We start from the raw sequence: 27063 nt of genomic DNA, 5'->3' as shown, positions 1-27063 counted from the left end.
GACTAGCTGGTACTATGTTTGGCCTTCTTCTTGGCGTGTTCTATAGAGGATGCCGTTCCGCAGTTCAAGCCTGGTCAACTCTCTCAACAACAGAGGTAGGTCTGGAAGCAAGGTTCTCACAGCGGGCGGTGGTTTCTCACCATGCTCAATCTGGGAGATGACATGTTTAATGCATTGGTCAGCCCTCTGTTTGTCTCTGAGCTCTGCCTCTGATAGGTGTGGGACGATGGGAAGCCCTCCGAGCTCATCTTCCTGCTCAAAACTGTCAGGTACAGCATCTCCAGAGATGGCTAGGCTCTCGACAAGGGAAATACTTCCATCTCTGCCCATCCCATCATTGGAGCAATAAATCAGTTGTCTCTCACAAATGGCACGAATAACCCCCTGATCCACAGCCTCGATGTTATCTGGATCAGATAGATGGTGTTGTGTGAACTGGCGGATCCTGTCCCACTCTTTTTGAGATGCGGGGTCATCATGCAGGTTGCCATGGGGACGTCGTGATAGTGCATCAGCATCTCCATTCTGCTTTCCCGGCCGGTACTGGAGCTTAAAGGAGAAGGTAGAGAGAGCAGCTAACCACCTGTAGCTGGTTGCATCAAGTTTGCCTGAGGTAAGTATGTAGGTAAGAGGATTGCTGTCAGTGACTACTGCGAACTGATTGCCATAGAGGTAGTCACTGAACTTCTCCGTTACAGACCATTTCAGCGCTAAAAACTCAAGCTTGTAAACTGGATAACGGGACTCACTTCGTGATAACCCTCTGCTTGCATAGGCGATGACACGCAGCTGTCCCTCCTGCTCCTGATATAAAGCTGCTCCGAGGCCGGTGGAACTTGCATCCGTGTGAAGGATGTAAGGGAGTGCAGGATTTGCGAAGGCCAGAACTGGGGACGTTGTCAACTTGCCGATGATCATTTCAAATGCCTCTTGGCAGGCGGGAGTCCAACGGTTCAAAAATGGTTCTTTGGGGTGGTAGTATTGGCCACTCCTTTCCTTGGACTTTGGATGCTTCCTTAGAGGTGGGTAGCCAGATGTTAGGTCGTTCAGGGGTTTCATTATACTTGAATAGTCTTTAATGAACTTTCTATAATACCCACAGAACCCAAGGAAGGCTTTCAACTTTTTTAGATGCTGAGGGACTGGCCAGGTCTTTAGCGCTGCAATCTTTTCTGGGTCGGTCTCCACGCCATGCTCTGAGACCACATGCCCTAGGTACCGGACTGAGGACTGGAAGAACCTACATTTTTCCGGAGACAACTTGAGCCCATACTCTTTCAAGCGGTTGAGAACCTTGGTGAGTCTGGCTTCATGATCTTCTAAAGTTTTCGAGAAGACTATCAAGTCATCCAGGAAAACGACAACTTCCTTTAAGTTCATGTCTCCCATGCATTTTTCCATCAGTCTCTGGAAGGTACTTGGAGCATTTGTCACTCCCTGAGGCATGCGATTGAACTCCCAGAAACCAAGTGGGCATACGAAGGCGGTCTTTGGCCGGTCAACCTCGTCGACTTCAATCTGATAGTAGCCAGACTTTAGGTCAAGGACACTGAACCACTTGGAACCGGAGAGTGCTGTGAAGGTGTCATCCATCCTCGGAAGTGCATAGGCGTCTTTCACCGTCTGCAGGTTCAGTTTCCTGTAGTCAATACAAAGGCGTACCTGGCCATTCTTCTTCCTGACTACCACGATTGGAGAGGAGAATGGGGATTCACTTTCACGAATCACCCCAGCATCAAGAAGCTCTTGAATATGTTGACGAACAGCTTCTACGTCGTGTGGGTGTATCGGCCGAGCTCTTAGTTTAAATGGTGTTTCATTAAACAGTTTGATGCGATGCTTGACTTTATCTGTCCTTCCAAAGTCAGTGTCATTCTGGGCGAAGACCTCAGGCATGCTATTCAATTTTCTAATAATTCTGTCTTTCCATTCTGGAGGGACCGAGGACTCACCAAAGTCAAAGGCTAGGTCAGCTGCCGTGAAGGGTTCTGGTTCAGCTGGATTGATCACGCTCTGTTTATGAGACAGAATAGCCTGGATTGCACTGAGCTCAGCAATCACACTCTCAGCTGGGATAATAATGTCATGTTCTGACTCATTTGAGACCACAACTGGTAGTTTGCCTGGTAGATCTATGAGACATGGCTTTACTAGCAGCCCTCCCGGCAAAGAAGAGGCTGAAGGGTACTCCATGATAGCAGACCTCTCAGTATGGAACTCTTTAACTGATGCCACTCCCTCCAAAACAACTGTTTCCCCCGCTGGAATAAGTTTTCGGTCCTTGCCTTGCATCCTTACCAGTCCGATGTTACTGTCATGGTTTTGCTCTTGTCTCAGTTGAAGTATTTTCAGCACCGTTCTGTAGCCGTTTGGGACAGAGTGGTAGCTTGCTGGACTTTTCTCTCTGCACATACCATATGCTACATCAAGTGTGTTTGTACCCACAAGTATCTGGTACGCTGAAGTGCCACTGTCTGGAACAACCAAGGCCAACGTTGGGACTTCATATTCAACTCCAAGGAATTGTTTTGGGAAGGTGATCGTGACCGCAACATATCCAAGGTAGGGCACAGATTGACCATTGGCCCCTTCAACTTCCAGTAGGTTATAGAGTGGTTCGATCTGTTGCTCATGTAGGTATTCATCATAGAAGGACTTGGTGACTGTGGTTACTTGTGAACCCGTGTCAAGGAGACAGGTGAACTGTTTGCCTTGGATGGTAACTTCGCCTGTGCTTTTCGTGCCTATAAGTTTTTTCGGAACTCTGAAGGGATGTTTTCTAACATTAGATCGGTTTAGGGCAGCACTGAACTTGGGTTTGGTATCACTGTTATCCTTAGCAGGGCGTTGGTGAACTGCTTCAGCCTCAGTTTGCCCTGCAACTGAGGCTCCATCTAAAAATCCCTATTGTCTGATGAGTGTTCTTTAGCCTCCCAGAGGCGGCGCTTTTCTTTCAATTTATCTCTTTTTTCATTGACGAGAGTGGGGTTTGGATTGTTACTGCAAGCTGAGGAAATGTGACCGTCTTCGCCGCAGCTGAAACAATACCAAGGTCTCGGCTGGGTGCTTGCCTTTGAGCTGGTAGGTTTCCAGCTTGGTGCTCTGGGGTCAAGTTTAGATGCTGGCCCACCTGATTGATGCTCAGGGTTTCCCTTGGTCTTTGGGGATTTCTTGGCTTTCTTAGACATCAGTGTGGTAAGTTGGCTCTGCAGAGACACCACCTGCTGTTTAAGCTCTGTCAATAGGTCAGGCTCAGGCTGGAATGCTGCTTGTTGACTGCAGACACATGCATTTTGAGAATTTGCCATAGCCCGCTGCCGGTGTGTGCCAAGGTGCTTCTTCATACGTGTGGCTTTAGCTGCCTGCCTATCCTCCTCAGTGCGAAATAAATAACAAGAGCTCTGAAAATGTTGGTGGGTGACATTTCTTTTCTTCGAGGTTGAGGTCAGAGAGCAAAGGGTTGTCCCAACACCCGCGACAAAACTGTTTGAGAATGTGTCTATCTGCTTCTCCAGCAGCAGCTCCTCCTCTCTTAACAGCAAGGTTCAGGGCAGCTTGAAGGCGGCAGAGGTAAGTAGAGGCCTTTTCACCAGGATCCTGAAGAGTATTCATAAACTGGGCAAAAAGCTCCTCGCCGTCCTCAACAGTTCCGAAGGCTGCGTCCAGCAGTTGAAGGTAGGTTTCAGGAGTAGCTTCAGGGTTTAGTCTTTTGACAATGTCCGCTGCAGGGGAGAGCAAACTTTCAAAGATTTTCCGTGATTTCTGAAGGTTAGACAGGGTGGGGTCTTTCCTGAGAAGCTCAACATGTGAACGCCATGTATCATAATCTGTCTCGCTATTGGGTCTGGGGAGCTTGCCTGAGAATGAACGAAGCTTGATGGGAAAGTGTGAATGTGCGTTTAATTCATCTTTCCTCACAATGTGCTCAACAATGACCTTTTGAATTTCAGGTGGATTCAGGTCGCTCTCCACAATGGACAGTCTTTGCTTCGCATCAGATGGTGGGCATGGCTTAGCACCACTATGAACGAACGTTTCCCTAGAAGACTCTGGGAGCAGCTGGGGGTGTGAGGGTTCAAATGTGTCAAGAGACGTGTTGAGCTGTCTAGCTCCAAACTCATTGTCACCACTACCATCAGTCTCGATTGTCTCACTGATCTCTGACATCATGTCTTTTAGCACCTCTTTAAAGTCTCGCCCACTCAGTTTTGCTAACTTCTTTATTTTATCAAGGCAGGCTTTGGTAGCACTGCTGCCAATTTTAGTTGTGTACACACTTGCCAGAGCTTGAACATAGTACTTTACATCTGGATTTTCCTTAAGCTCATGTGTGTAGGGCAGAAGAGGGGCTAAGGTTTCAAAAGCAGCACCATCTTGATACTCAATAATCAGGTTTTTATAAAACTCTGAGTTAATGTCAGTAACTGGGATAAGTCTCATGGAGCCATACTTCTTAAGGAAGTCTATGATCTCCTCATCTTCTGGTGATTCAAGCAAACCACTCACCACTACTGCATTGGGGATTTTAATACCTGAGCTCATTATGAACTCCATGTTTGGTAAAGGGTGATCTATAAACGTGACAATTACTTACACACTTAAAAATGTTTCACACACGTGTAATGTGGTTCACTGATGACACATATCCAGGCTCCTGGCTGGCCCGCCACTTGTAACCGCTTTCTCAGGTTAGTGTAACTAATACCTTATTTAAGCATTAAGAAAATAAAGCTGGGCTAGTTTCAGAAGCTCTAGATACGACTGTGGAGCCTGAAATGGTAAACGGTCATCAGAGAACAGACAACACAAAACAGGTAAATTTGAACAAATGTATTACACAAAATAAATGGCAGTTATTTACATTCCCTGCCTACCTAAGAAGGCTTCCTGAGTGCACAGCGCACAATAAACTCAAAATAAAAACTCAAATTAAGAAAGGGTCCATGGAAGTTGTTGATGTGTGTGTGTGTTTTATAGAATATGTTCTTTTCACTACCCGGGTAGGTTTACGTATGTTCTTATCTGTATCACAAATGAAGGCACAGGATGATGCTGGTTCCGAAGATGCCACGGCTGGCCACACCGGGCTCTTGATCCGTTCACTTCTGCGGTTGGCTCGCCACTGACCGCAAGGGTCAGATTCAGATGGTCTATCCCTTTCTAAAAACCAATCTATACATACAGTACAGAATGCATTAATTACAATTGCCTCATTTCTGTTCAAATCTAATCAAATTTTCTCCATTCAAATGTCAAATCAAATATAACCAGTTGTAAAGGTTATTAATACTCTAATCATTGTGCAAATGAATAGGAACATCACACCACATAACATAAGTCAGTCCCAATGAACAACAATCATCACGTATTTCCATCTTACAATACAAAAATAAACCATAGGATTTCAGAAACCTATTTCTGAAACCAGATATTTAGGTTTTTTTTTTACTTTTTAAACCTGTTTTTTGCATCTTAATAACATTTTAACTATCACATTTTAACATATTTATTCTTTTTAATGGCTAAGACAACTTCTGCTCCTCATATACATATCAAACATGTATCTTCACAATTAAATTAACTAAATCACCCTTATTTTAAATATATGTATATTAACTTTTAAGTCAAGTCAACAAAACAGTATGATGGCACCTTTAGCGGTGTAAACACTATTAAAGATCTGCTACAGTGGTGTCTAGCTTAGCTGAGCTAGCATAACAAACGAAATAGAACTTGCATTTAATATTTACAATTAGCATGCAGCTAGCGCGATTAGCGATCTTTTATGACCATCTTAAACAACATAAAACAATCTGAATCTGTGTATATATATGGTATCAAACAGCAAGAATCAGGTTCATAACTCCGATTGGTTTTAAAAGAACAGTATTTTACACCTTAATTAAGCTTGCACAATCAGCATAACACTCATTAGCATTACCATCCTTACCGGAGGTATCTTGAGAAGCTCACTCTCATGCGGCTTAACTCTCTCTTACACAGCTTTTAACCTAATGGACACACAATATTTTAATATATGGTACAAGATTTTTCTTTTAATTTCTGTCCTTTAAAGAATATTTTTCATACCAGTCCTCGTTTGCTTTTTAGCAACTTCTTCACCGGAAGAAAAGCGTGCTTGTTATTTAAATGAATTACCTGGGGTGTATGGGCCACCCACAGGCAGAATAGAGAGTTGCACTCCAGTAACCTTAGGTGGGTTACACTTATATATATATACTGTATATATGAATAAAAGGAAGGATTTTACGTTGATGAAATTTAAGCAGGAAACCAAACAATACAAACTTATCAATGCAGAAACGATTTTTGTATTGGTCAAATTATAGCTAATCTGAAGAAAAGTTTAGGTAGATTACCATTAACAATGTAAATGATCAATAGCCAAAGTTTTGTTCAGGCTGTAAAAACAACTTAAACTTGTTTTGGAAAAAAACTGGCATTGAGATGAAAGCTATTGTTTTTATTGGGTGTTTCAGCAGTTGGGAATAAACGTGTTAATGAAACAATAAAACTATTTCAAAACAATTCAAGTGTTGGCCAAGTGTGAGTTCAAATGTTTGCTTGTGTTTAGTGTGTGCATCCAATAATCTTCTCTAGGATAAAATATCCCAAAAATTGATAAGCAGAACAGTAAAAATGATAAGCTTATCATTGTTTTATTGTTCCTATGTTTTGTTAGTCTAGTAAATATAGAGCACTCCAACTTCTAGGACAGTGGTCAGAAATGTTTTTGCATCAATCACTGGAAGACTGACAGCAATGTGGTTATCTGTGAGTTCACAACAAACATCAGAATGAAGAACAAGCGTCATTGCTATGACTTATATCATGGTATGGATGTAGGCCCCAGAAGGTCTAATTGAATTATTTCAAAAACAGCCACTAGAGTTTATAAAGATTTATAAAAAAAAAGAAGTTAGTGAGAGTTCTGTAAGTGGAAATGCCTTGTGAATAACAGAAATCAGAGGAAAATGAATTGAGTCTAATCGAGACTATGATGTTTGTGGATGATATTGTGATTAGTGGTGAGAGTAGGGAGCAGGTTAAGAAGAGCCTGGAGAGGTGAAGATACGTGATTGGGAGAAGGGGAATGAAAGTCCGTAGGAGTAAGACAGAGTACATGTGTGTAAATGAGAGGGAGAGCAGTGGAGTGGTGCAGTTGCAGGGAAAAGAGGTGGAGAAGGTGGAGGAGTTCAGGTACCTGGGGTCAACAGTGAAAAATAATGGAGAGTGTGTTAAAGAAGTGAAGAAAAGATTGAGACAGTTTGGACGTGTGCAGAGGAAGGACATGGAGTATAACCGTAGGAGAATGCTGAGGATGGAGCCACCAGGAAGAATAAAAAGAGGAAGACCAAGGAGGAGGTTTGTGGATGTGGTGAGGGAAGACATGCAGGTAGCAGATGTAGAGGACAGGGGGGTAAGGAGACGGATGATCCGCTGTGGCGACTCCTAATGGGAGAAGCATCGAAACATTAAGGTGGATAGGCTACAACATCAGAAGATCACATTAGACTGCGGTCACTCATGAAGAGGAATCTGGTGCTATCATGGGCATAGACTCACCCAAACTGGACAGTTAAAAAAATAAAATAAAATCACCTGGTGATTTTTTCCAGTCTTCTGATCCCTCTCATTACTGAGCTGTTTCAGGCAGCAGACCCTTCGCATAAACAGGATGTTTTTTGTTTTTTAAACAAATACTCTATGTCTACAGACTGTGTAAAACTCCCAGGAGATGAGAACCTTTTAAAATACTCAAACTAGCCCAATGTGGCACCACCAACCATGCCATGATTTAAGTCAACAAGATCACATTTTTCCATATACTGAACTTTGACGTAAATATTAATTGAAACCTGTATTTGGATTATTTCTTGAATTGTGCTGCTGTCACATTATTGACTGATTAGACAACTAAATGAATATACAGTTGTATAGGTGTTTCTAGTGGATGGTGAGTGTATTATAACATCCACTCACAACATACCACATTAACTATTATGTTATTGCATGTTATGCACACACAGGTTTCATACTTCCACCAGAGAGATCTTAAATGTTAATCATAATTTTATACTGACATACAATATGGATTATCATTTGTCATTTACCATTTGTTTCTTTCTGTCTTTGTTTTCATTAGTGTTTTCGAAGGCTGTGCTGTAAAGGTCCCCCCTCTCCTCGACCTGAGTATGATGTGGTGTGTATTGGACTCAGTGGTGCTGGCAAAACTAGTCTCATTTCACGGCTCTGCAGCGAAGGTCTTGATGGAATCGTACCTACTGCAGGTTTATATCCATCACCATACAATTCACACTATTAGAAATGGTTTTGCTATTTAGGGGTTATAGCCCATCGGACTGAAACCGTATTGTTTTTGTAAGGATTATTATTATTATTATTATTATTATTATTATTGTTATTATTATTATTATTATTGTTATTATTATTCTGCTGTAAAACTGATCATATAGACCAAACCATAAGTCTTAGACACTTGAAACTTGGCCAGATGGTAGCGCTCAATTTGGGGAGAAGTTGACAAAGTATCAACCCAATTGGACAAAGGGAGGGGGGCTCGTACACCGTCACTTGTAGACTCAAACATTTTATATCCTTGCAACACTTCGGTCAAAACAAAGAAAATTTCTTTTTGACGGATTCACTTAACAAAGTTCGTTTTTTCCGCAAATGTAAGTTATTTCCAAAACCTACTTTTGCAAACTAGTTCTAGGTTTTTTGCCCGATCGGAACCAAAACAATTGCAGATATGTTCCATGGGCAGTGTTATCATTAAAAAAACAAGTTGAATTTTTTACTCATAGTTGCAAAGGGTCGCCAACATGTTCGAAATTGACAGGGTGTTTTTATTAAAATGGCTATAACTCTTCACAAAACTTGGTACACCTGTGTATGAGCTCAATCTTTGGTAAAAAAAAATAAATAATGTGGAGCTTGACCACTTGGTGGCGCTATAAAAATGGCTTTAACTACACAACAGTTGGTCCAATGATCCTAACAATTGACATGCAGTGTCTCTGTCCAATGGGACACAAGAGTCTACAGAAAACATTTACGTATCTCAAAAAACAAGGTTAAGGGAGCCCAGTCAGTGCGAAACTCAGTGGGCATGTTCCTAATGTCTTTTTCCTTATGAATTTCAATGCCTTAGTTGCTTGAACTCTGGTGATCGCTGCTTGCAGCTATATTTTAATATTGTATTTATTGATTGATTCTACTCATGCATCAGTAATGTTAGACACACATGTCCCAAAAGGTTCTAAACAGTAAATCAGTACTCTACTTTGCCAAGCGTGTACACTCTTAGGGTAGCACCTCAGTGAAACCCCATCAATTTTTTGAACCATTGCACTTTAATACACACTAAATTAAACACACATACCCTTTCCCATGTGTCAGCTTTGTAACATTAACCAAACTCTATATCTTTCAGTTACATATTTTGAACTGGTGCCCCGAAGTCTCTCAATTAAATTACGAAACACCCTGTGGATATAATGTATTGAACCAGACGTCCAAACTTGACTTCTATAACACTTTTAAGCTCTCAAAATCTTAATATTAGTTCAGTCACCTCCAAATCATGTTAAATAGCATTGCATTGCTTTACTTGGCAGATCTGAGTGTCTCCTGACATGCCGAGAGTTCATCTGTTTGCGTTTGCACATGAGTTGTGGCACGTCTGCTTTTTTACCACATGTACTTTCTCTCTCATGACAAGGAATGGTGTTATGTTACCGACAGGATGGTGTTTTCCAGCTTCATAGTCCCATCAAAGCCTGTCATTCGAAGACAGACATCATGACTTTTTCCTGCATTTTCATTATGTTCATGTGCAGCCATGTATTATATATACGTACATACTGCATATGCCATATGTTGCAGTGTATTGCATTACACTTCATACATGATGAAAAATGTGTTATTTATTATATTGTATTTTTACCAGTACTGACTTTTTTACTAACTGTAACTGCTTTACATGTATCAGGTAGACTCTATACAGAGTCTATTCTGGTATAGGCTGGGTGTTTGACAGGAATAAACCCTGGATGGAACATCAAGCCATCACACATATTTATATCAAGAGTCACTTTTGTACAGACAATCCATCTACTGTGATTTGGAGAGATGGGAGGAAACCTGAGAACCCAGAAGACCCAAAGTGTTAGAGATGATATGACTCACTGTCACACTGTGACTTGGTTCAGAATCTGTTTTACCATATATGCTGCTCTTTACTGAAAAATCTTAACCTTGCTTGACACATTTGCTGAAATTGATAAAACCTCTCTTATAAAATCCGATGTGATGTCAAAGTGGAGGTTTAAGATGCTCAGTGTGTTTTGAGCTGCGTTAATCATTCCTGAATGCTCCCGCCTCTCTTCTCTGCATGCATTGTTTTGAAATGAACATGAGGCTAGTGGTGTGACTGAGTAAATCTTCAGCTCCTTCAGTTGATATGTGACAGTGTAAAACTGCTTTTCTTTTTCCGATTTCTGTAGTCATTTGTTGCTCGATGCCAGCAATGGCGACCATCCAAAGAAACATTGACTTTCATTAATTTTGCAATGCAAAACTAAACCTGTCATCTCCTTTCAGGTTTCAGCATCAAGGCAGTGGCTTTGCCGAATGCAGTGCTTAATATCAAGGAACTTGGAGGTAATATGAATATGTATATTACAGTATTAATAACTTTTCTGAATGCTCCAATAATCTCTATATTCTCCCTTCTTACTCTATAGTTTAGAATACATTTACAAAGTTGAACTCAGCTCTCATTAGCAGATTAAGGCAACGATTTTATGGACATAGATAAATGCTACTCTTATGTTCAGTAGGAAAATCAAAGCTAGACCGATACTAAGGACTAATACAGCTTGAGTAGCTGTTTATCCAGCGCATAAATATTGTCCCACTTGTTTGCACTTTTGGCAGAAGCGCCTGCTAAGCAGCAGAGAAGAACACACCATTTCTTAATTTTTTTGCGATTTCAGCAGTTTATTTTCTCATCAGAATTAAATATCAGGTTTAAATAAATGAATGTAAAAGTGTATATATGTACATACATATATATATATATATATATATATATATATATATATATATATATATATATATATATATATATATATATATATATACACACACACACACACACACACACACACACACACACACACACACACACACACACACACACACACTTCCTTTTTAAAGACCCACCTAGAGCTCTTTTCATGGTCTAGACATCTTCCTAGAAGATGCTTATTTTTGGTGTCTTGGAGAGAAAAAAAATCTAATGTTAGAAGTGACCGCAGTCAAGGTGATTTATGTGTTTTGTGGGATACAGGGGGACAGAACAGGTGTGCTGTGTATGTTGACTTGAGGCCGAACTAAAGCACAACAGAAACATCAGCACCCTTAAAACAACCGAAAATGAGAGCATGAAGACCACCAAGGGGAAGCCTGACCAAATTTGGTCAGAGGCTGAAATGTATGTTCAACATGATATAAAGATCTTCCAGTAGGTGAGGTCAAAGCCTGCTACAGATGTTTTTATACACACCGGTCCCTCCTGTGGTTACTGTGATGACGTTTATTTATTGTCTGGAGCTTGTCACTGCTGCTCTGGATTCTCAGGCCCCAGAGGGGAGGAAAAATGTTTGTACAGAAATTATATATTTATGCCTGCATTTCTTTTTTTGCTGTTAGTCTAAACACGCAACATAATGTACTACTGAATGGGTCTCAAGTTGAAATGTATGGAATAATTTGTGCTTTGAAAAAGTGTGAAATGTGAATGGTGGATTGATTAAATAAATTGATTTCCACACATGGTTTAAAGGTTTAAAAGAAACAATCCAATATTTGCCCCATTTGTATCATTCCATATTTGGTATCTGCTTCCTGTCCTCTTATACTACTCAGCTCATTGGTTTCACACCTTCCTTGCTCACTGCTATGTAAGCTTGTTGCTTTTCTCTGGGTTGTAATTTAAGCTCTTTGCTTTGCCTGTGTTGATGCAAACTCTTTCCAATCCATGCAGTCATTCACAAAATCGCAACTTGATTTTGTTTGTCTCATATCTGTTTACAGTGTTCTGTGTTTTCTGAATTTGATCTCCATCTGTATTTTTGTGTTTATTGACTATGGATTTGTCAACAATAACTGTGTATGCCTCTCTGACCTTTCACTATAAAAATGAATACATACAGATGTCCAGTCTTCTTCTTTTTACACCTTGACTAACTAACAGTAATCCCTGGTTGTTTTCCAATTATTTTCTGTCCAGTTTTGGTGAGTCTGTGCCTAGTGTAGCCACAGATTCCTGTTCTCGGCTGACTGGAGTGAAGCAGGATGTGGTGTTCTGCTGTAGTAGTTCACCCAGCCTCAAAGTTCACATATATTCTGTGATGCTTTTCTTTTCTGTTAGCCTGAACCGGTTTCACATATGTAACTGCTGCTCACAGGATGTTTTTTGCACTATGCTGCAAAAAGTTTAGAGACTCTTGTGTGTGAAACTCCCATGAGATTAAGAATACTTGAACCAAATTCGTGAATGGTGAAGCTGGCAATATTACCATGGTGAAGAGGACTGGGATACAAATAAATAAATAAATAAATAAATAAATAAGTGTGTGTGTGTGTGTGTGTGTGTGTGTGTGTGTGTGTGTGTGTGTGTAGGTATGCAAGAAAATAATAGAAAAAAAAGTATGTATTCATATTCATTTGACACATTGTAACTTTCTGGGCAAATGAAGTGACAAATTAAGGCTCTCTAAGGGAATCCAAAGATGTTAGAGGAAAATTATTGAAAATCCATTATCAGACAATTTTCACATTCCCATACCAACATTTGAATCATTGGTATTTTAAAAAGTAATATTACTTTTTCCTTTTTAATTAGATTAGGTTAGAATTTTATAAAAAAAAAAAAAAAAGTTTTCTCACACTCTCATCCTCACCTACAACCTCCTGGGCTTTGCTAGTCTTTATCATCTCTCCCTGGCATGATCTCTCATTATCACCTTCACGTGTTCTTCAATTATAAACTCATTTCTGTATATTCACAGATTTCTCTCCCTGTCTAGCTGTTTCTCTGTACTCTTGGCTCTTTTTCTACTTGCCAGTCTTTTTTCTGTTTCATCACAGGCTGCAGGTTTGTACCAGATTTTGCTTGACATATATAATTCCACCCTGAGAAATGTTGTTATAATAAAAGCAGAAAATAATGTTAACACCTTTTTGGACACCTGTACTACTGCCCACTTGCTCTCTAGATACTTTAGAGTTTAGGACTATTGCTACCTCTAGTGGGTGAAATCATCTGTTTTTAGCACCTTGTTTGTAGAGCAATTGTTTTTTTTTTTTTTACTTGGATAAATGATCAGAGAGAAGGCATGAGTACAAGAAGCGGCAGATCAAGGTGAAATGCACACAGTGGGAATCCAGAACTGCAAAGAAAAAAGAAGGAATTACTGAGATTTGCCAAATAATTTAACTTATTTCTGCGGTTTATTTCAGTTCCATTTCTTTTTTTAGAGTTGGACCTCACAGCATATGGTGATGGATGGTAATCTTACTTTACTGTTCCATTTGGTTTCTGTTTTCCAGGGAAATTTCTATTTTTATTCTTATTTATTCATGTAAAACTTTGACCTGATTAAGGGTTGTTAAAGACTGTTGAAAAGTTTTCACTGACTTGTTCAGTGCTGTTTTTTGGGCTCGTGTGCAACAAATTGAATGGCATTTTAGCAACATGGGACTGAAACAATCAACAGCTGCTGCAGTGTAAATATCGAGGAGTGGAATATTAGATAATGCCTTGCTAATATTTAAATTTGATGAAATGCTGAGGAAAGACATGATATAAAATCTGATATAAAATGGCATTTGTGCTTGTGTACAAATTTTTCCTGTTACTGAAACTATTCAGAAATATTCCCCAAAATTATACACAAGAAAATTAAACAAATGTATTTTGTTATCCTGTAGACTACTGCATAGTAGATGTATTTGTGTGGAATGTTTTACCTATTAGGTATAAATCTACTTAAATAATATAGGTTACTTTATTTAATATTATAACTTAGTATGGGTGTCCATTAATGTCTAAAGTGAAACTGGCTGCCTGTGTTAAATACCTGTAAGAACAAACCCAGCTCAGGACTCTTGATGCTCACTCCAGCCTCTTTCATATTGCTCTCTGCTCTTGACCAATTGTTCTTGGCCTTCCAATGGCCTCATGAGGAACTTTTAACATCCTGATCATTTGTTTGTAAGGGCCCTTGTTCTCAGCACACTTCCTAATATCCTTTTTAATATTAAAATTATTTAAACTATCTAAGGTTTTATCCTTTTGCAAATTTTCCAACTTTGCCTAACACACCTGTTACACAGCTGTGTTTCACACAACTTGTCTGCAGTCTAGCACAAATTAGGCTTTCCTAGAATTGTTCACCTCATAAGCCAGTCAAATCAATTATACATTTCTTTAAATGGTTGTATGCTATGCTTGTCTGTGTTAAAACCATCTTCTTAGTAAAGAGGTCTACGTATTATAACAATTACCATGTACTTGTTAATCTCATGCTCAGAGCCACTAATCACAGGTTTCTAATTTACAGATTAGAGAGTGAGAGTGGAGTGGTCATTAATGATAAATGATATTTTCTTGAACTCTCCCCCACTAATTTAGACATAAACTAAAAACACACTGTTTTTTTTTTGTTTTCTGTTTTTTTTTTTTATATAGGGGCAGATAACATCAAGAAATACTGGAGCCGCTACTACCAAGGTTCCCAAGGGGTAATATTTGTTCTTGACAGCACTGTTTCTGATGAGGAGATGAAGGCTTGCCGATCTGAGCTCCATTTGGCCCTGCAGCACCCTCAGCTCTGCACACTCCCCTTCCTCATCCTTGCCAACCACCAAGATTCACCAGCTGCCCGTTCTGTCCCAGAGGTACGGTAACTTTCCATACCAAATATAGCACTCAGGGACCTTCCTGGGCCTTAGCACCATTTTCCTCTCTGAACCTCCTCCACCATAGGTCGCTGGCTTCCACATGTACACACACTCTGAAGTGTTTGGACTGAGCAATGGGAACTGTGCATTTCTCAGGCTGTGGTGTGTTGTTGCCACGCAATAAGAGCTGATGTTGACAGTGTAAGAGGCACCCCCCCACCCCCATCAGTCCTTTCCAGAGCGAGAGCTGATTGCGTAAACACAGAATGACGTGGGCTGTCTGAGTAATGGTCTGTGTATACGCCGAGGAAACCTTAGGAAGAGGTGGATCGCTTAAGGCAGAGAGAACTCCAAGTAACAATTGAGGATGGATGTGATAGTCTGAGTCTGGGCTCTTCTAACATCAGTAAACATCCAACTGTTAACCATTTAGGATTTTGAAATAGCTACAGTTCTTAATAAAACTAATAAGCTCTAGTAGTTGCTAAGGTAATACGACATTTATTTATTTATTTATACCATCTATGTATGAGCTGCATGCTGCATGCATGTGCTGGTAACTCACTAATAATCACAACTACTACCACCACTGCCACTACTTATACTACTCTTATTACTACTACTGCTAATAATGCTACATTTATAACAGAAGCTGTGTATATAGTGCAAGTCACAAAGGATTACACAAATCACATTAAACATCAGCGCTCTATATGCAAATGTTCTTTCTAAAATAACAGCTTAGTAATGGATGCACATTTACAAACCTCAAAGCAGAAAAAAAAGAGGATCATAAAAGAATGACTGTTTATAGCTCCTATAATGCATGTGATAGCGTAACTGGCAAGCTGACATTATGTTCGCTCTAAGGCCAATGTCTGTGCTGTGGATGTGGACTGCAATAAAGGCAGATTCTAACCCTAACCCTAACCAGAACCAGAACCAGAACCAGAACCCTCCCTTCTCCCAACCGCCTAGAATTTTTATTTATATGTTATATCTTTGTAACTCTCCGACAGCTTGTTCTGCAGTGTATATTTGTCACAACAAAAACCCAAATAGAATGTTTACATCCTTTATTTATGTTGAGCAGTATAATGGGAACAGAGTGTGAGCCAACAACATGGCAGACCAATCTCACGATGCAATGCATCATCACAGTGATGGCGAAATGAATGATCTTGTGCTATGGAAAAAACCTTTACTGTAAGAATTCAAAATTTAGATGTTAAAAAGGGATATATCAAATATCATTGATTGTTGCTATATTGATTGTTTAGCTTTTAATATGAGTTAATGGTTGAGCTTCTAGTAGGGAGCAATGCTTGATTTTTCCACAGTACTTATCCTCCTTTAATGTGTTTCATGCTCAGTTAAAACTATGTTCCTCACAATCTTCTCATGATAAAATGTGACCTGTGGATTGAAAAACTCCTTACTGCTTTTCAGTCTGCAGAATAGGTCTCTTATTGTTGGGCTCAACATAATATTATGAAATGTGGCTTTTCATCATTGAGTCGACTCACAGAGTTCACACAAAACATTTTCCACCAACCTTGTGCCTGACCACTTTTATGCCACAAACAGGAGCTGTCATCCCAGGGTGCCATACAGGAAGCCGGAGCTGACGTTCACTGGTGATACCGGTTATGTCACTGGCTAACAAACATGAGTCACTGGAAAGAAAGTAAGAAAAGTGATATCAGCTATTGTGGCTACATTTGAAAGTCACACCAAACCTCCTCAATTGTGGTTTTGATCAGAGGCTTTATGTAAAAAATATTTAGCTTGCTGAGATCTTGCTCATTTTCACTTCGTTATGGATATCTTATTCAGGTTGTACAGGTAATGTGTTCTGAACTGATACAAATGCAGATACAGGAAAAATACAGGAAAAAAAATATCACATCCATTACTTATTTAAAATTACGTCTTTATACAACACATTCATTCCTTCATTTATTCATTCACTTTTTTCTTCATTCATTCTGTCTTCATGGATTCTTAGTAACTACCTGGTCTTTGTGGTTTGAATGAGGTTAGTAGTTTCTTTATATTTTGGGAAATAGATTTAAATTCATAGGGAATATTAACACAGTATGAACTCAAGTACATCATCGATTCTCATCACTGGTATGACAAAACTGATGTTAAGGAACGATCAGAAACAGAATTCTAACACCATGATGACATTTCCAGCTCTTGGTGTTTTCCAGTGTTTCCAGAGGCATAAAGGTAGGGCTCATATTTAATAAATTCATAAATAATAACCTTCTAGGATATATCATGGTTAAGTTCAGGCTTAAATCCAAATACATTTAACAGATACAGATGCAGTCACATTGCTTTACACCACTAATATGGAGGTAATATACTGCAGTTGTGTTTCAGACAAACCTCTTGTGGCATTTTACTCAAGCTAAACAGTTTTCCCTATTTCAGTCTCAGAGACAATTCAAATTCCTTCAGCCATTATCTTTTTACAGATACACTGGATTATTATTTCACCATGTTGATCTTCACAGTCTGTAAGCCCAAAACATTGTGTATCAGCCGCATGACAAATTCTGACAAATATATTTTCTTTAGGATTATCAGGTCTGACCTGTTGAAAGCCATCCTGATTAGGATATGCTTTTTTGCTTTGATATTTTAGTGAAGGAAGTAGCAGTGTGACTGACCGCACTTATCTGTTTGCAAACATTGAAATACTACGACGTTGACTAAGTCAGAGGTTGTTTTTGCTTCCAGTGCCAAATTAGTTCCCATTCTGTCAGCCTACGGCAAGGGGTGAACCGACCTTCCTGTTAACTGACCTTCTTAGCTTAATCCTATGGATGAACTGTGTGTGTCTGAGTCTTCCAGGTGAATAGTCACAGCTTTCAGTTTTTTAGCCTCTTGTTAGTGTTCTTATTAGTAATGGAGTAAGAAGGGCAAGTCTGAGGTCAGCTCATCAAAGTTGAAGGGGGGGTGAATTGATAAACTTGAGTCAATTCAGGCAGACAGGATTTCTATCTGCCTTTGTTCTCATGTCCACCTCTTTCAGGCTTTTATACCCATCAATTCTCTTTTATATAACCAGTTTTCAAGTGATTGGCATTCCTAGCAGCTGTTTGTGGAGTTTGTCAAGTTTTATTAACAGTTACATGCAGCGGTGGACAAAGTACACAAACCATGTACTTGAGTCAAAGAAGGGATACAGTGGGTAAAATATTCCACCACTAAAAGTAAAAGCGCTCCCAATAAACTTTCTCTTAAGTAAAAGTATTTATTTTTTACTCGTTTATTTAAGTATTTATATCTGCCTTATATACTTAAGTATCCAAAGTACTATGATTTATTATGGCTATAATGTTCTATTATCATTTTTGTCACATGACTCTTTGCTTAATCAACACAAGTTTATGTGAAAAAGTATACTGTTACTCTTAGCACACCGATCTATTAATAGAAGGATATTAATCAGTCAAACACTGATTGATATCAGTTAAAAGTATTATGAGCCCAAAACCTTCTTTTTAGCTACTTCCCTCATTTATTACTCTCAAAATGTTATGCTTGCTGTTGAACTGACACTAAACTGTATTTTGCTAAGTAGATACAACCAAGTGACATTCAAATCAAGTCTGATTAGTGGCTTGCTGTGCGCTTGACTTGTAAATTTTTTATCCACTTAAAAATAAAAAGGGAACGGCCGACTTCAAAAACCTTAGTTGAGTAAAAATGAAGATATTTGACTTTGTAATGTAGTGAAGTTAAAGTAAAAGTCTCCCCAAATGAAAATTCTTCTTTAAAGTACAGTAATAAATTACATATACTTCGTTACTGTCTACCACTGATTACATGCCACCACTTGGAAAAGTTTTGGAAAGAAGGCCTTTGACAACAATATAAATACTCCAAATAATAATAATCCAAATCATTACAACTGGTTGTGGGACACAATATTAATGTTTTTTTTTTTTTTTCATTGATTACCCATGGAACCATTAGCTGTTTTTTTTTGCTGATAATACTCAGAAGCAAAGTCCTCGCCTTATGACTGTGACCCCAGTCTTTCTCATTCTTCTCTAGTGTTTGGGTCAGCATATAATATTGTGGGTGCAGTGTAACTAATCTTAGACTTTTTACATGTCCATAAACTCATAACTTTGGCAACTTTCCCAGCCTTTTGTTTTCCATTGTACATTGCCAATCTGGTTGTTCTGCCAAACTCTTATGAAGTGATGGACATGATCAATGCCCAAATTGTTTAGACATTTGCAACAGACATTTCCAGGGACCTTGATCCAAGTGCAACATAATCCTGTTATCAAAAGGCAATGCATGCCTAAGGCTAGGCAAATACCACTTGTTATTCATTGTTTTGCCACCACACGGAGAGTTAAAAAAAGTAGAAAAGAAAAGAGACATAGGAAGAAATAGAAAGAAAACAAGCACAATTGGTTTGTAACCAAAGCCAAGGGGGAAAAAAGCATACAATATTTCCGCATTCCATTTGCTGTGAAGCAAAGGCCATTCCTCTGCTGGACTGACGGTTTAAGTTATTAACTTTGGATAAGTGTTATCACTCTGGTTCTGCCTAATAATATAGTTTACTTTTTCCTTTACCCTTACCATGCTTTACCTGGATGACTGAGTGAAGGATGAACTTTCAGAATTATGAATGAAGTCAGTAAACTTACTTTGGCCAAACACTGCCCATATGCAGACTTTTTAACTGTGGCAGTGATATTGATATCAGGTGGTGAAGTGCATGCCCTGTCAGTCAAAAGTTTCTATGTTGGAAATCAAATATAAGCAGGACATCACGCTAAAGCTAAAACAATTCTGTCACAACAAATATTAATGCCACTGTATATTAGCAAAGCCATTTGCTTTTGCAATTATGCCCATGCCAACCCAGGGTCCATTTTGTACTTTCAAGCTCTCTTGTGAGGTCACTGGCAGAGGGCAGATAACTGAACAGTTGTTTGTGTGCATTGGGGAGAACCATAAAGTGTAAAGATTGTGCAAGCATACTTAAATACAACTCAAGGGGTGCCTTCTTCCATTAATTGTGAATAGGTGTGACAGCACTAAGAGAAATGACCCATTGGACTGGATTGCATCTTCTATCCTCACCTTAATGTTTTTACTATCCGAGTGCTGTTTCAATATAGCCCATGTGGTCCAAGGTGATATGATTGATCCTTAACCCCTATAGAGTAGAGTATCATCAGCAATTCATCTCCTCAACAGAGTACAACACCTTGAGTGAATTCTCACCCTTAACATAAATCATATCAAGACAATCAAAATGACATGTAATTCTTATTCTTAATAAAGAACACTACCTGTACTCAAGTATGGTTCATCTTTGATGGCCTAAAGAACGGTATACTTTGAGCAATTCAGATGTTGTTGTGGAGACTAAGGATGTTACCAACAATCAATCACAATAAGAAAGTACAAAATATCATTTCAGAAAGGTCAGTCAATCATGCAAACAGATTAATAAAACAAAACAGGAGTACAGGAAAAAGGACTGAAAGACAAACAGGAAATATGCTCTGAAATGCAAATCAGAATAAAATAACAAAACCTTAAACCAAACCAGCAGGAAATGTGTTCTTAAATACACAGAATTAATGAATGAAAATGATGTGTGTGAGAAGGAAATAAGGTTCAGAGCCAGAATCAGGAATTGGAACAGAATGTAAAATAAAAGCACATTTAACATTAATACTGAACAAGCTGTGCTGTTTGCACTGGGAAATGCGCCATGTGCCAAAAGGGATTTGTTACCGTGACAATTTTGATATACGGACTTCACTAATTCTGAATAAATTGCTCTGGAAGTTTTCATTTTGTATTTTATGTTGTTCTACAACTAAGTTTAAGCCTGCCAAGGTGCCTGGCTCACTCAAGGTGGTAAGAATGGCCAGGGAAAGAGCATGATGTAATGGTGACCTGGTGGCTACCAATGTGGGGTCATGGTCATGATTGCTATTGGTACTTGCCAAGGAAATAGTTACAATGCATTAGTTTATAAGAAAACCCTCCTCATTGATGGTTCCAACGTTTCCCTATTAAAAACCCTTTGTCAGAATTGGAAGTCTAAACGAAGTCTAAAAGTACAAATGCATCACTTTTAAATATTACAAGACTTAATTTGGTGCTGTTATTCTCTTCAGGAGAGACTTCAGCAAATATTCATTATTTAAATGAATAATTGTGGTATTTAAAACATTATATTTATAAACTGCTACTTATGTGATAGCTCTCTGTATTGTGAAAAAGGTTTCAGTAGTAGTGAAAGTAAAGTAAACTAAATATTTGTACCAAAATGCAAGTTTAGTCACTTGACAAAACAGAACCAGCCTACGCCTCCCGGAACCTGTTGTGTCATCATGCATAATCAGCCAGGTCATCACTGCCCACTACTAACACACAATGCTTCCTCAAATTTCTGTCACCATGTGTAAGAACTGACATCGTCTTTAACTTTTCCCATGGAGAGAAATCTGATCTGAAATTGGGCAAACTTTAAATGGAAAAAAAAATATCTTTACTGATAACTGAACTAGAAGATATTAAGTTATATAGGTTTAGTAATAGAGTTGCATTCACAATCCCTGAACATGTAGTAGAATCGCTGAATAGCAGCTAATAGCTGAATAGCAGTTTGTAAAGTCCTGCCAAAATTTGCACAAGCTTGAGAACAGCTAAAGCACATGTGTAGCACACATTGTAATAAAGCAAAACAGGCTTAGGGACATAACATGCTGTTGAATGCAAACTAGTTACCACTAGCATATGGTGATATGTTAGTACTTTTTTCGTGTTAGTGCTGAATCACTGGATTGAAGTTTATAAGGCTCGATGGGACTGTAAATGCCTTGCTGGTCCACTGTGTGTAACTTGTTTTTACGACTGAAACATATGTAAGGCAGAATTCCTTGTTGACACCAATCTCCTGTTGTTGGGGCCCAAAGAGGAAGCGAGTTGAGAGAGGGGAGTCATGTGTTGATACAACACCTTAACAAAGCAGGCTGTGTGGATGCTTTGGACTGATTGGGCTGTTGCTTGCGTTATAAATGTTTCCTGAACATAGGTTGGCTAAGTTTGAGGCTACATTACTGGACTGCTGTTTAAGATTATCAGTGATGCATCAGGCATTTAAAGTACTGTTTGTCCACTCAACAGGTTATACTGAATTATTTTGACCATTTAGCTCAAAGATTCTGATTGGCAATAAAGAAGTTGATCAGTTTTATATTGCAGCAGATTTGACAGGGGTTCTGATTGCAAGACATACAGTATATTAATACACTTTTTCTAAAAGGATATGTATGCCATATACTCCAGATCAAATGCTGATATAGTTTTCTGTATAGTGACATTTATTTAACACTTTTGGAAGGAGCCTCCAGTGCCAGGGTTTTAATAACAATCGAAGTTAAAGCTTTAATTGTATTTTTTCACTAAAGGAAAGTCTTCAGGACAGAGAGACCAACTCAGTTTTTGTCATTTTACCTGTAGGAAAGAAAGAAAAAATATGCTGGTAAGGAAAATACCTTTTTTCTTTTTTATCTTTTAGTTAACAGGAAAAAACTTGTTTTGCAAACATTCCACAACATGAAATATTTCTATAAAAAATGCTTAGTTGCAGAATCAAAAGGGTGTTTTTAACATGTGTACAGCACAATGTAGAATCAGTTTATTCATTGAGGGTTTAATTAATTACATTTGCATTTTTAATACACTGGAATATGAAAGCATGCGTGCCAGTGTAGTTTTAATTATATAAATCCGTATGTTCCCCTTAAGTGAAAATGGCAGAGCCAGAGTGCTGATCAGTCCATCACTTGTTCCCTGACTGCAGACATTTTCAGCAGCTTTCCTTTGCTTCAGGTTTCTTTGAAGAAAACAATGCCTGCAATGAGTTAATTCACATCTGGTTCCAGTGCTGCAAAGTTAAAGCTGATGTTGCTTATACTTTGTGACAAAGCAATCCCACCCGTGTGAGCAAGCTTTCAAACTTTGTTCAGGGCATCGGCAGATTGCCTCAGAGCAAAATACATCTGTTTGTTCATCATCTACTTATGCCATAATTCATTAAGTTCAAACCAAACACACAGCTGTTTGATGCACCCGATACTCTTCCACCTTGTATATCCAGCATTTCAAACACATAATCAGTTGTGCAAATTAGCTGTTTGATACTCCATTGGTTCCCATATGAACCATGGTTAGTTTGTGTCATTTGTTTGTTGAATCCCTAAAACAATTATTTGTGCATGCCTGCATTTCTCATTCTAAATTTCCCCCTTAATCTGTACAAATGTCTTGGAAAATTCAGGTCAAAAATGATGTTTGAATTTTTTGCATTGAGTGTTGTTGATTGTTTTCATTTGAACGTACTCCAAACTGGGAACATCCCTTAATTTGTCAGCTGAACATAAATAAACACCCTACTTTGGCACAAGAAAATTAACTTGCAAGGCCTTTATTTTTTCTTAATTGCCAGACACTTGCTTAAAGATCTGCTGTGGTCGTCAAGAAAAAAGGCAGCTGGATATGTGCGTGCTCATGTGAGTGTATTATTATTTTGGCTTTGACTGTTTTTATTAAGGTAAATGTTCTGTACTGTAAAGATAATTAAAAGAACTACCCAACTAACTAGTATAATAATTAATAAAAACAATTATACAAATTATAATAATGAAAAAATTATAATAATAACAGGTTACACACAAAAAAACACACACAGACATTATACTTCCATACCTGCAGAGGGCTCCCTACCCTGAATACTAAGGTTTTCTTCTTCCCATGTAACTCTATATGTCTGCAAAAGTTCATAGAAAACAAAGCTTTGCCTTTTTGTCTTACTATTCTTTGCATTTTCCTTATTGTCAGGTTGCATTAGGATTTGAATCTGGCTTTAAGAATCCTGCACATGGATTCTCACACATCTATTACAGGAATATACTGTATGTAACTAGGCAGGGGTGCCTCGAGTGGTGTATAGGACACGGGGAGGTATTTTTGTTGTGAGGCCTGGGTTAAGGGAATGTGCTCGTGTAGAGTGTGTGCACATAAACCAGTGTGTGAATGACAGCATGACAAATTAAGAGCTATGTACCATTCAAAAGTTATATCTGTCAGCTAGTGAGTCTGATCTTTCAGTCAGATTTAGCACTGTAAACAGTAGAGACTTCACAAATTCAAGACACATAGCATAATCATCTATGTTTATCTTCAACACTTTTTTTAATAGTAAATCAAATTGAAGTATCTGCTATTGATATTGAAATGTGCGTACTCACCAAAATGTGGGATAAAAAAAAAAAAAAAAAAGAAATTTGTATAGGACAATGCTATTAATGGAGAATGAATGGAATACAGAGCCTTTGTATTCTGCATTTGGGTATAGAAACACCCATACTATACCCTCTAATCGATTCCACTGCACAGCAGTTAGGCCATAAAAGATATACTGTAGGCTATAGATTCAACCATATGAAAGATGTCTGCGATGAGCACAGTGTTGTTTCTCATCCCAAAGACACACTCATTTTATATATTTGATATATTTGATAGACACACAAGCAAGCTTTGCCTATGAGGCCCATTGAAGGCATTTTCACTTAAGCAAAGCTACAGATACCGTACACACAAATTCCGATTAGTCTTTTAATTGATATTTATGACCAAGCCCAACTACAACTTCTTTAAGGTACAATATAATAATATTTAAAATAAAACAATTTTAAGCCAAAATTAAGTGGGCACGCTGTCATTTTTGGAATTCAGGAAAATAATTAAGTTGATTTGGATGTCTTAGATTTTTAGTACTCTTTTCTTGCGAGGCTTACACGTCTCTGCCCCATGATGATCACCTTCACCATTGTCTTCTTAGCTTCTGGATGCTTTTAGAAAAGCTTGACTCTTAGTTGGATGCATCAGTAATTTGTTATAGTTACTGTCCCCTTTTCTCATCTTGCATTTTGTGTTTTTATGCACTAAATGTTACACAAAGTAAACATGTGTACACACACACATATATATATATATATATATATATATATATATATATATATATATATATATATATGTGTTTAATTAAACTAGTTTAATTGGTCATAATGCTGTTTGTTAATACCATTGTAAGTAAGATTAAAACAATTTTTTATGACAATATATACAGTATTTTTATTTTAACTAACAATAGTATTAACAAACAGCATTATGACCAATTAAACTAGTGGAACAATTATCCATATATGCAGCATGCAGGACAAAGAGTCAAATGCTATTTGTTGACAAGGGTTCAATTGCAGATTGCAGGATTTATCAGATCTATCAATAAGGAATAATCAAATCTACTGAAACACAGATGTAACCCAGAAACAGAGGCATGGTGTAGCGCAAGCAACTGCCAGGCAATCAACAAGCAGAAAAACTTGGCTGAACTTGAGAGGATGAACATTTCCTTCCCTTGTGTATACTTTGCAAAGTGAAAGTGCAGTACAGTGCTTATAAAGTGGGGATGTGAAAATATCTAGGAGGGGTAGCCAGAGGGCAGCCATGTTTGTAGGACCTGCTATATTTTGGGAGCTGTAGTTTAACACCAGTGCTGGTGAAGATATGGCACTGTGCAGTGTAATTGTGATCTGTTTTTGTTGTGTCCCACCTCATAAACATTATGGACCTTCAAATAGTAGATGCCCACCCCGCAAACATCCCTAACCATCTAGAGATATACCAGCACCCTTTGGATCCCACTTCATGTTTCTTCATGTTTACTTCTTTGGACATTTTAAACGTTCTGCCATGGAGGAGTTGGTGTTGGATCTATGATGATGATGGATCTTTTCAAACACAATTCCTGTCAGTATTACTTTAGCTGGTCACTCTCTGAGATCACCCTGTAGCTAGGACTTCTGATATACTTTTATTCATTTATCTTGAGCAACTGACCAGTATTTATTAATTTAGTAAAGTCACAGTATATCTGGTGACCTTTCCTGGGACCTGGGTGTGAAGCAGGAATACACCTGAACGAGACACCATTTCATCACATGCCACCATACATATATTATTTAACACACTTATTTACACCTCTGAGCTATTTAGAGACAATATCCCACCTACCTGGATATTTTTAGCAGGTTTAGAAGAATTCAGAGGAACGCTGAGGAAAATCACGTCAAAATAGACAGAACGTGTACAGAGACTCCACCCAGACAATAATCTGAAATGAGGAGTGAACTGGTGACCCTGTACAGTGAACTGTGAAGTGTCAATGCTTTAATGTCCTAATCAACCCATGGGTCATTGCTAGAAGACAGGTTGCAAATCCTTAATATGTGATAAGTAGAATAAATTATAGTCTTATGGAGTCTGTCTGTCTGTCTGTCTGTCTGTCTGTCTGTCTGTCTGTCTGTCTGTCTGTCTGTCTGTCTGTCTGTCTGTCTGTCTGTGTATCCATCTATCTAGCAGTAGGTTTGAGTGTCTATCTGTTTGTAGCATTTTGAATATGTGTTTTTTAAACTTTTACCAATATAACTTAACTTGAATATTAACCTGCTGTTTCATTACTACCAAAAAACATTTTAAAATCAATCCTGCACAACAAAGGTTCATGATGGTGGTTCTATTAAACAAATGCTCCTACTTTATCACCCAGTCATTCTTTGTATGCTTTTCTTTTAAACACCATTTTTCCGTTACATAAACGCTAATATTTCACTGTTTTTCTACGGAAGTCTTTCATGTAGAGACTGTAACATCCTTCAATACCATCCCATATTCACAACATAGTAGGAAAGCACCACAGGAAGGGAGGAACAATTGAAAGCTTCCTTTAAGTGGCATTCTTATTATGCATTAATAGTTAAATCTCTCCTCGGTCTGTCTGCACTTTCCACAAGCCGTGCAGATACAAGGCACAAGGTGTGTCGCTTGAACATGCCCAGCCCAAGCCAGCTGTGTCTAGACGTAGAAACCAAACAAACGCATGTCTAGCACGAACAAACCTGAGCCGTTTTTCCGCACACA

General features: G+C 38.5%; 1 protein-coding gene across 6 annotated transcripts in view; it reads left to right on the top strand.

Annotated features, from left to right (window-relative positions):
- arl15a (ADP-ribosylation factor-like 15a) overlaps positions 1–27063 on the top strand; it is an 82792-nt gene that overhangs the window by 21577 nt on the left and 34152 nt on the right. For 4 of the 6 annotated variants that reach the window (XM_083527066.1, XM_083527067.1, XM_083527070.1 and 1 more), the window contains exons 2-4: positions 8168–8312; positions 10648–10707; positions 14804–15012. In XM_083527066.1, coding sequence (XP_083383192.1) covers positions 8168–8312; positions 10648–10707; positions 14804–15012 — 414 coding nt within the window. Of the gene's footprint in view, positions 1–8167; positions 8313–10647; positions 10708–14803; positions 15013–15100; positions 16237–27063 lie in introns of those variants that run through there. The other 2 variants (XM_083527069.1, XM_083527068.1) reach the window with 2 other exon arrangements.

This window comes from Silurus aristotelis (genome assembly GCF_946808225.1).
Source record: "Silurus aristotelis genome assembly, chromosome: 23".
Lineage (NCBI taxonomy): Eukaryota > Metazoa > Chordata > Actinopteri > Siluriformes > Siluridae > Silurus > Silurus aristotelis.
This window is presented reverse-complemented; position numbering and strand designations above follow the sequence as displayed.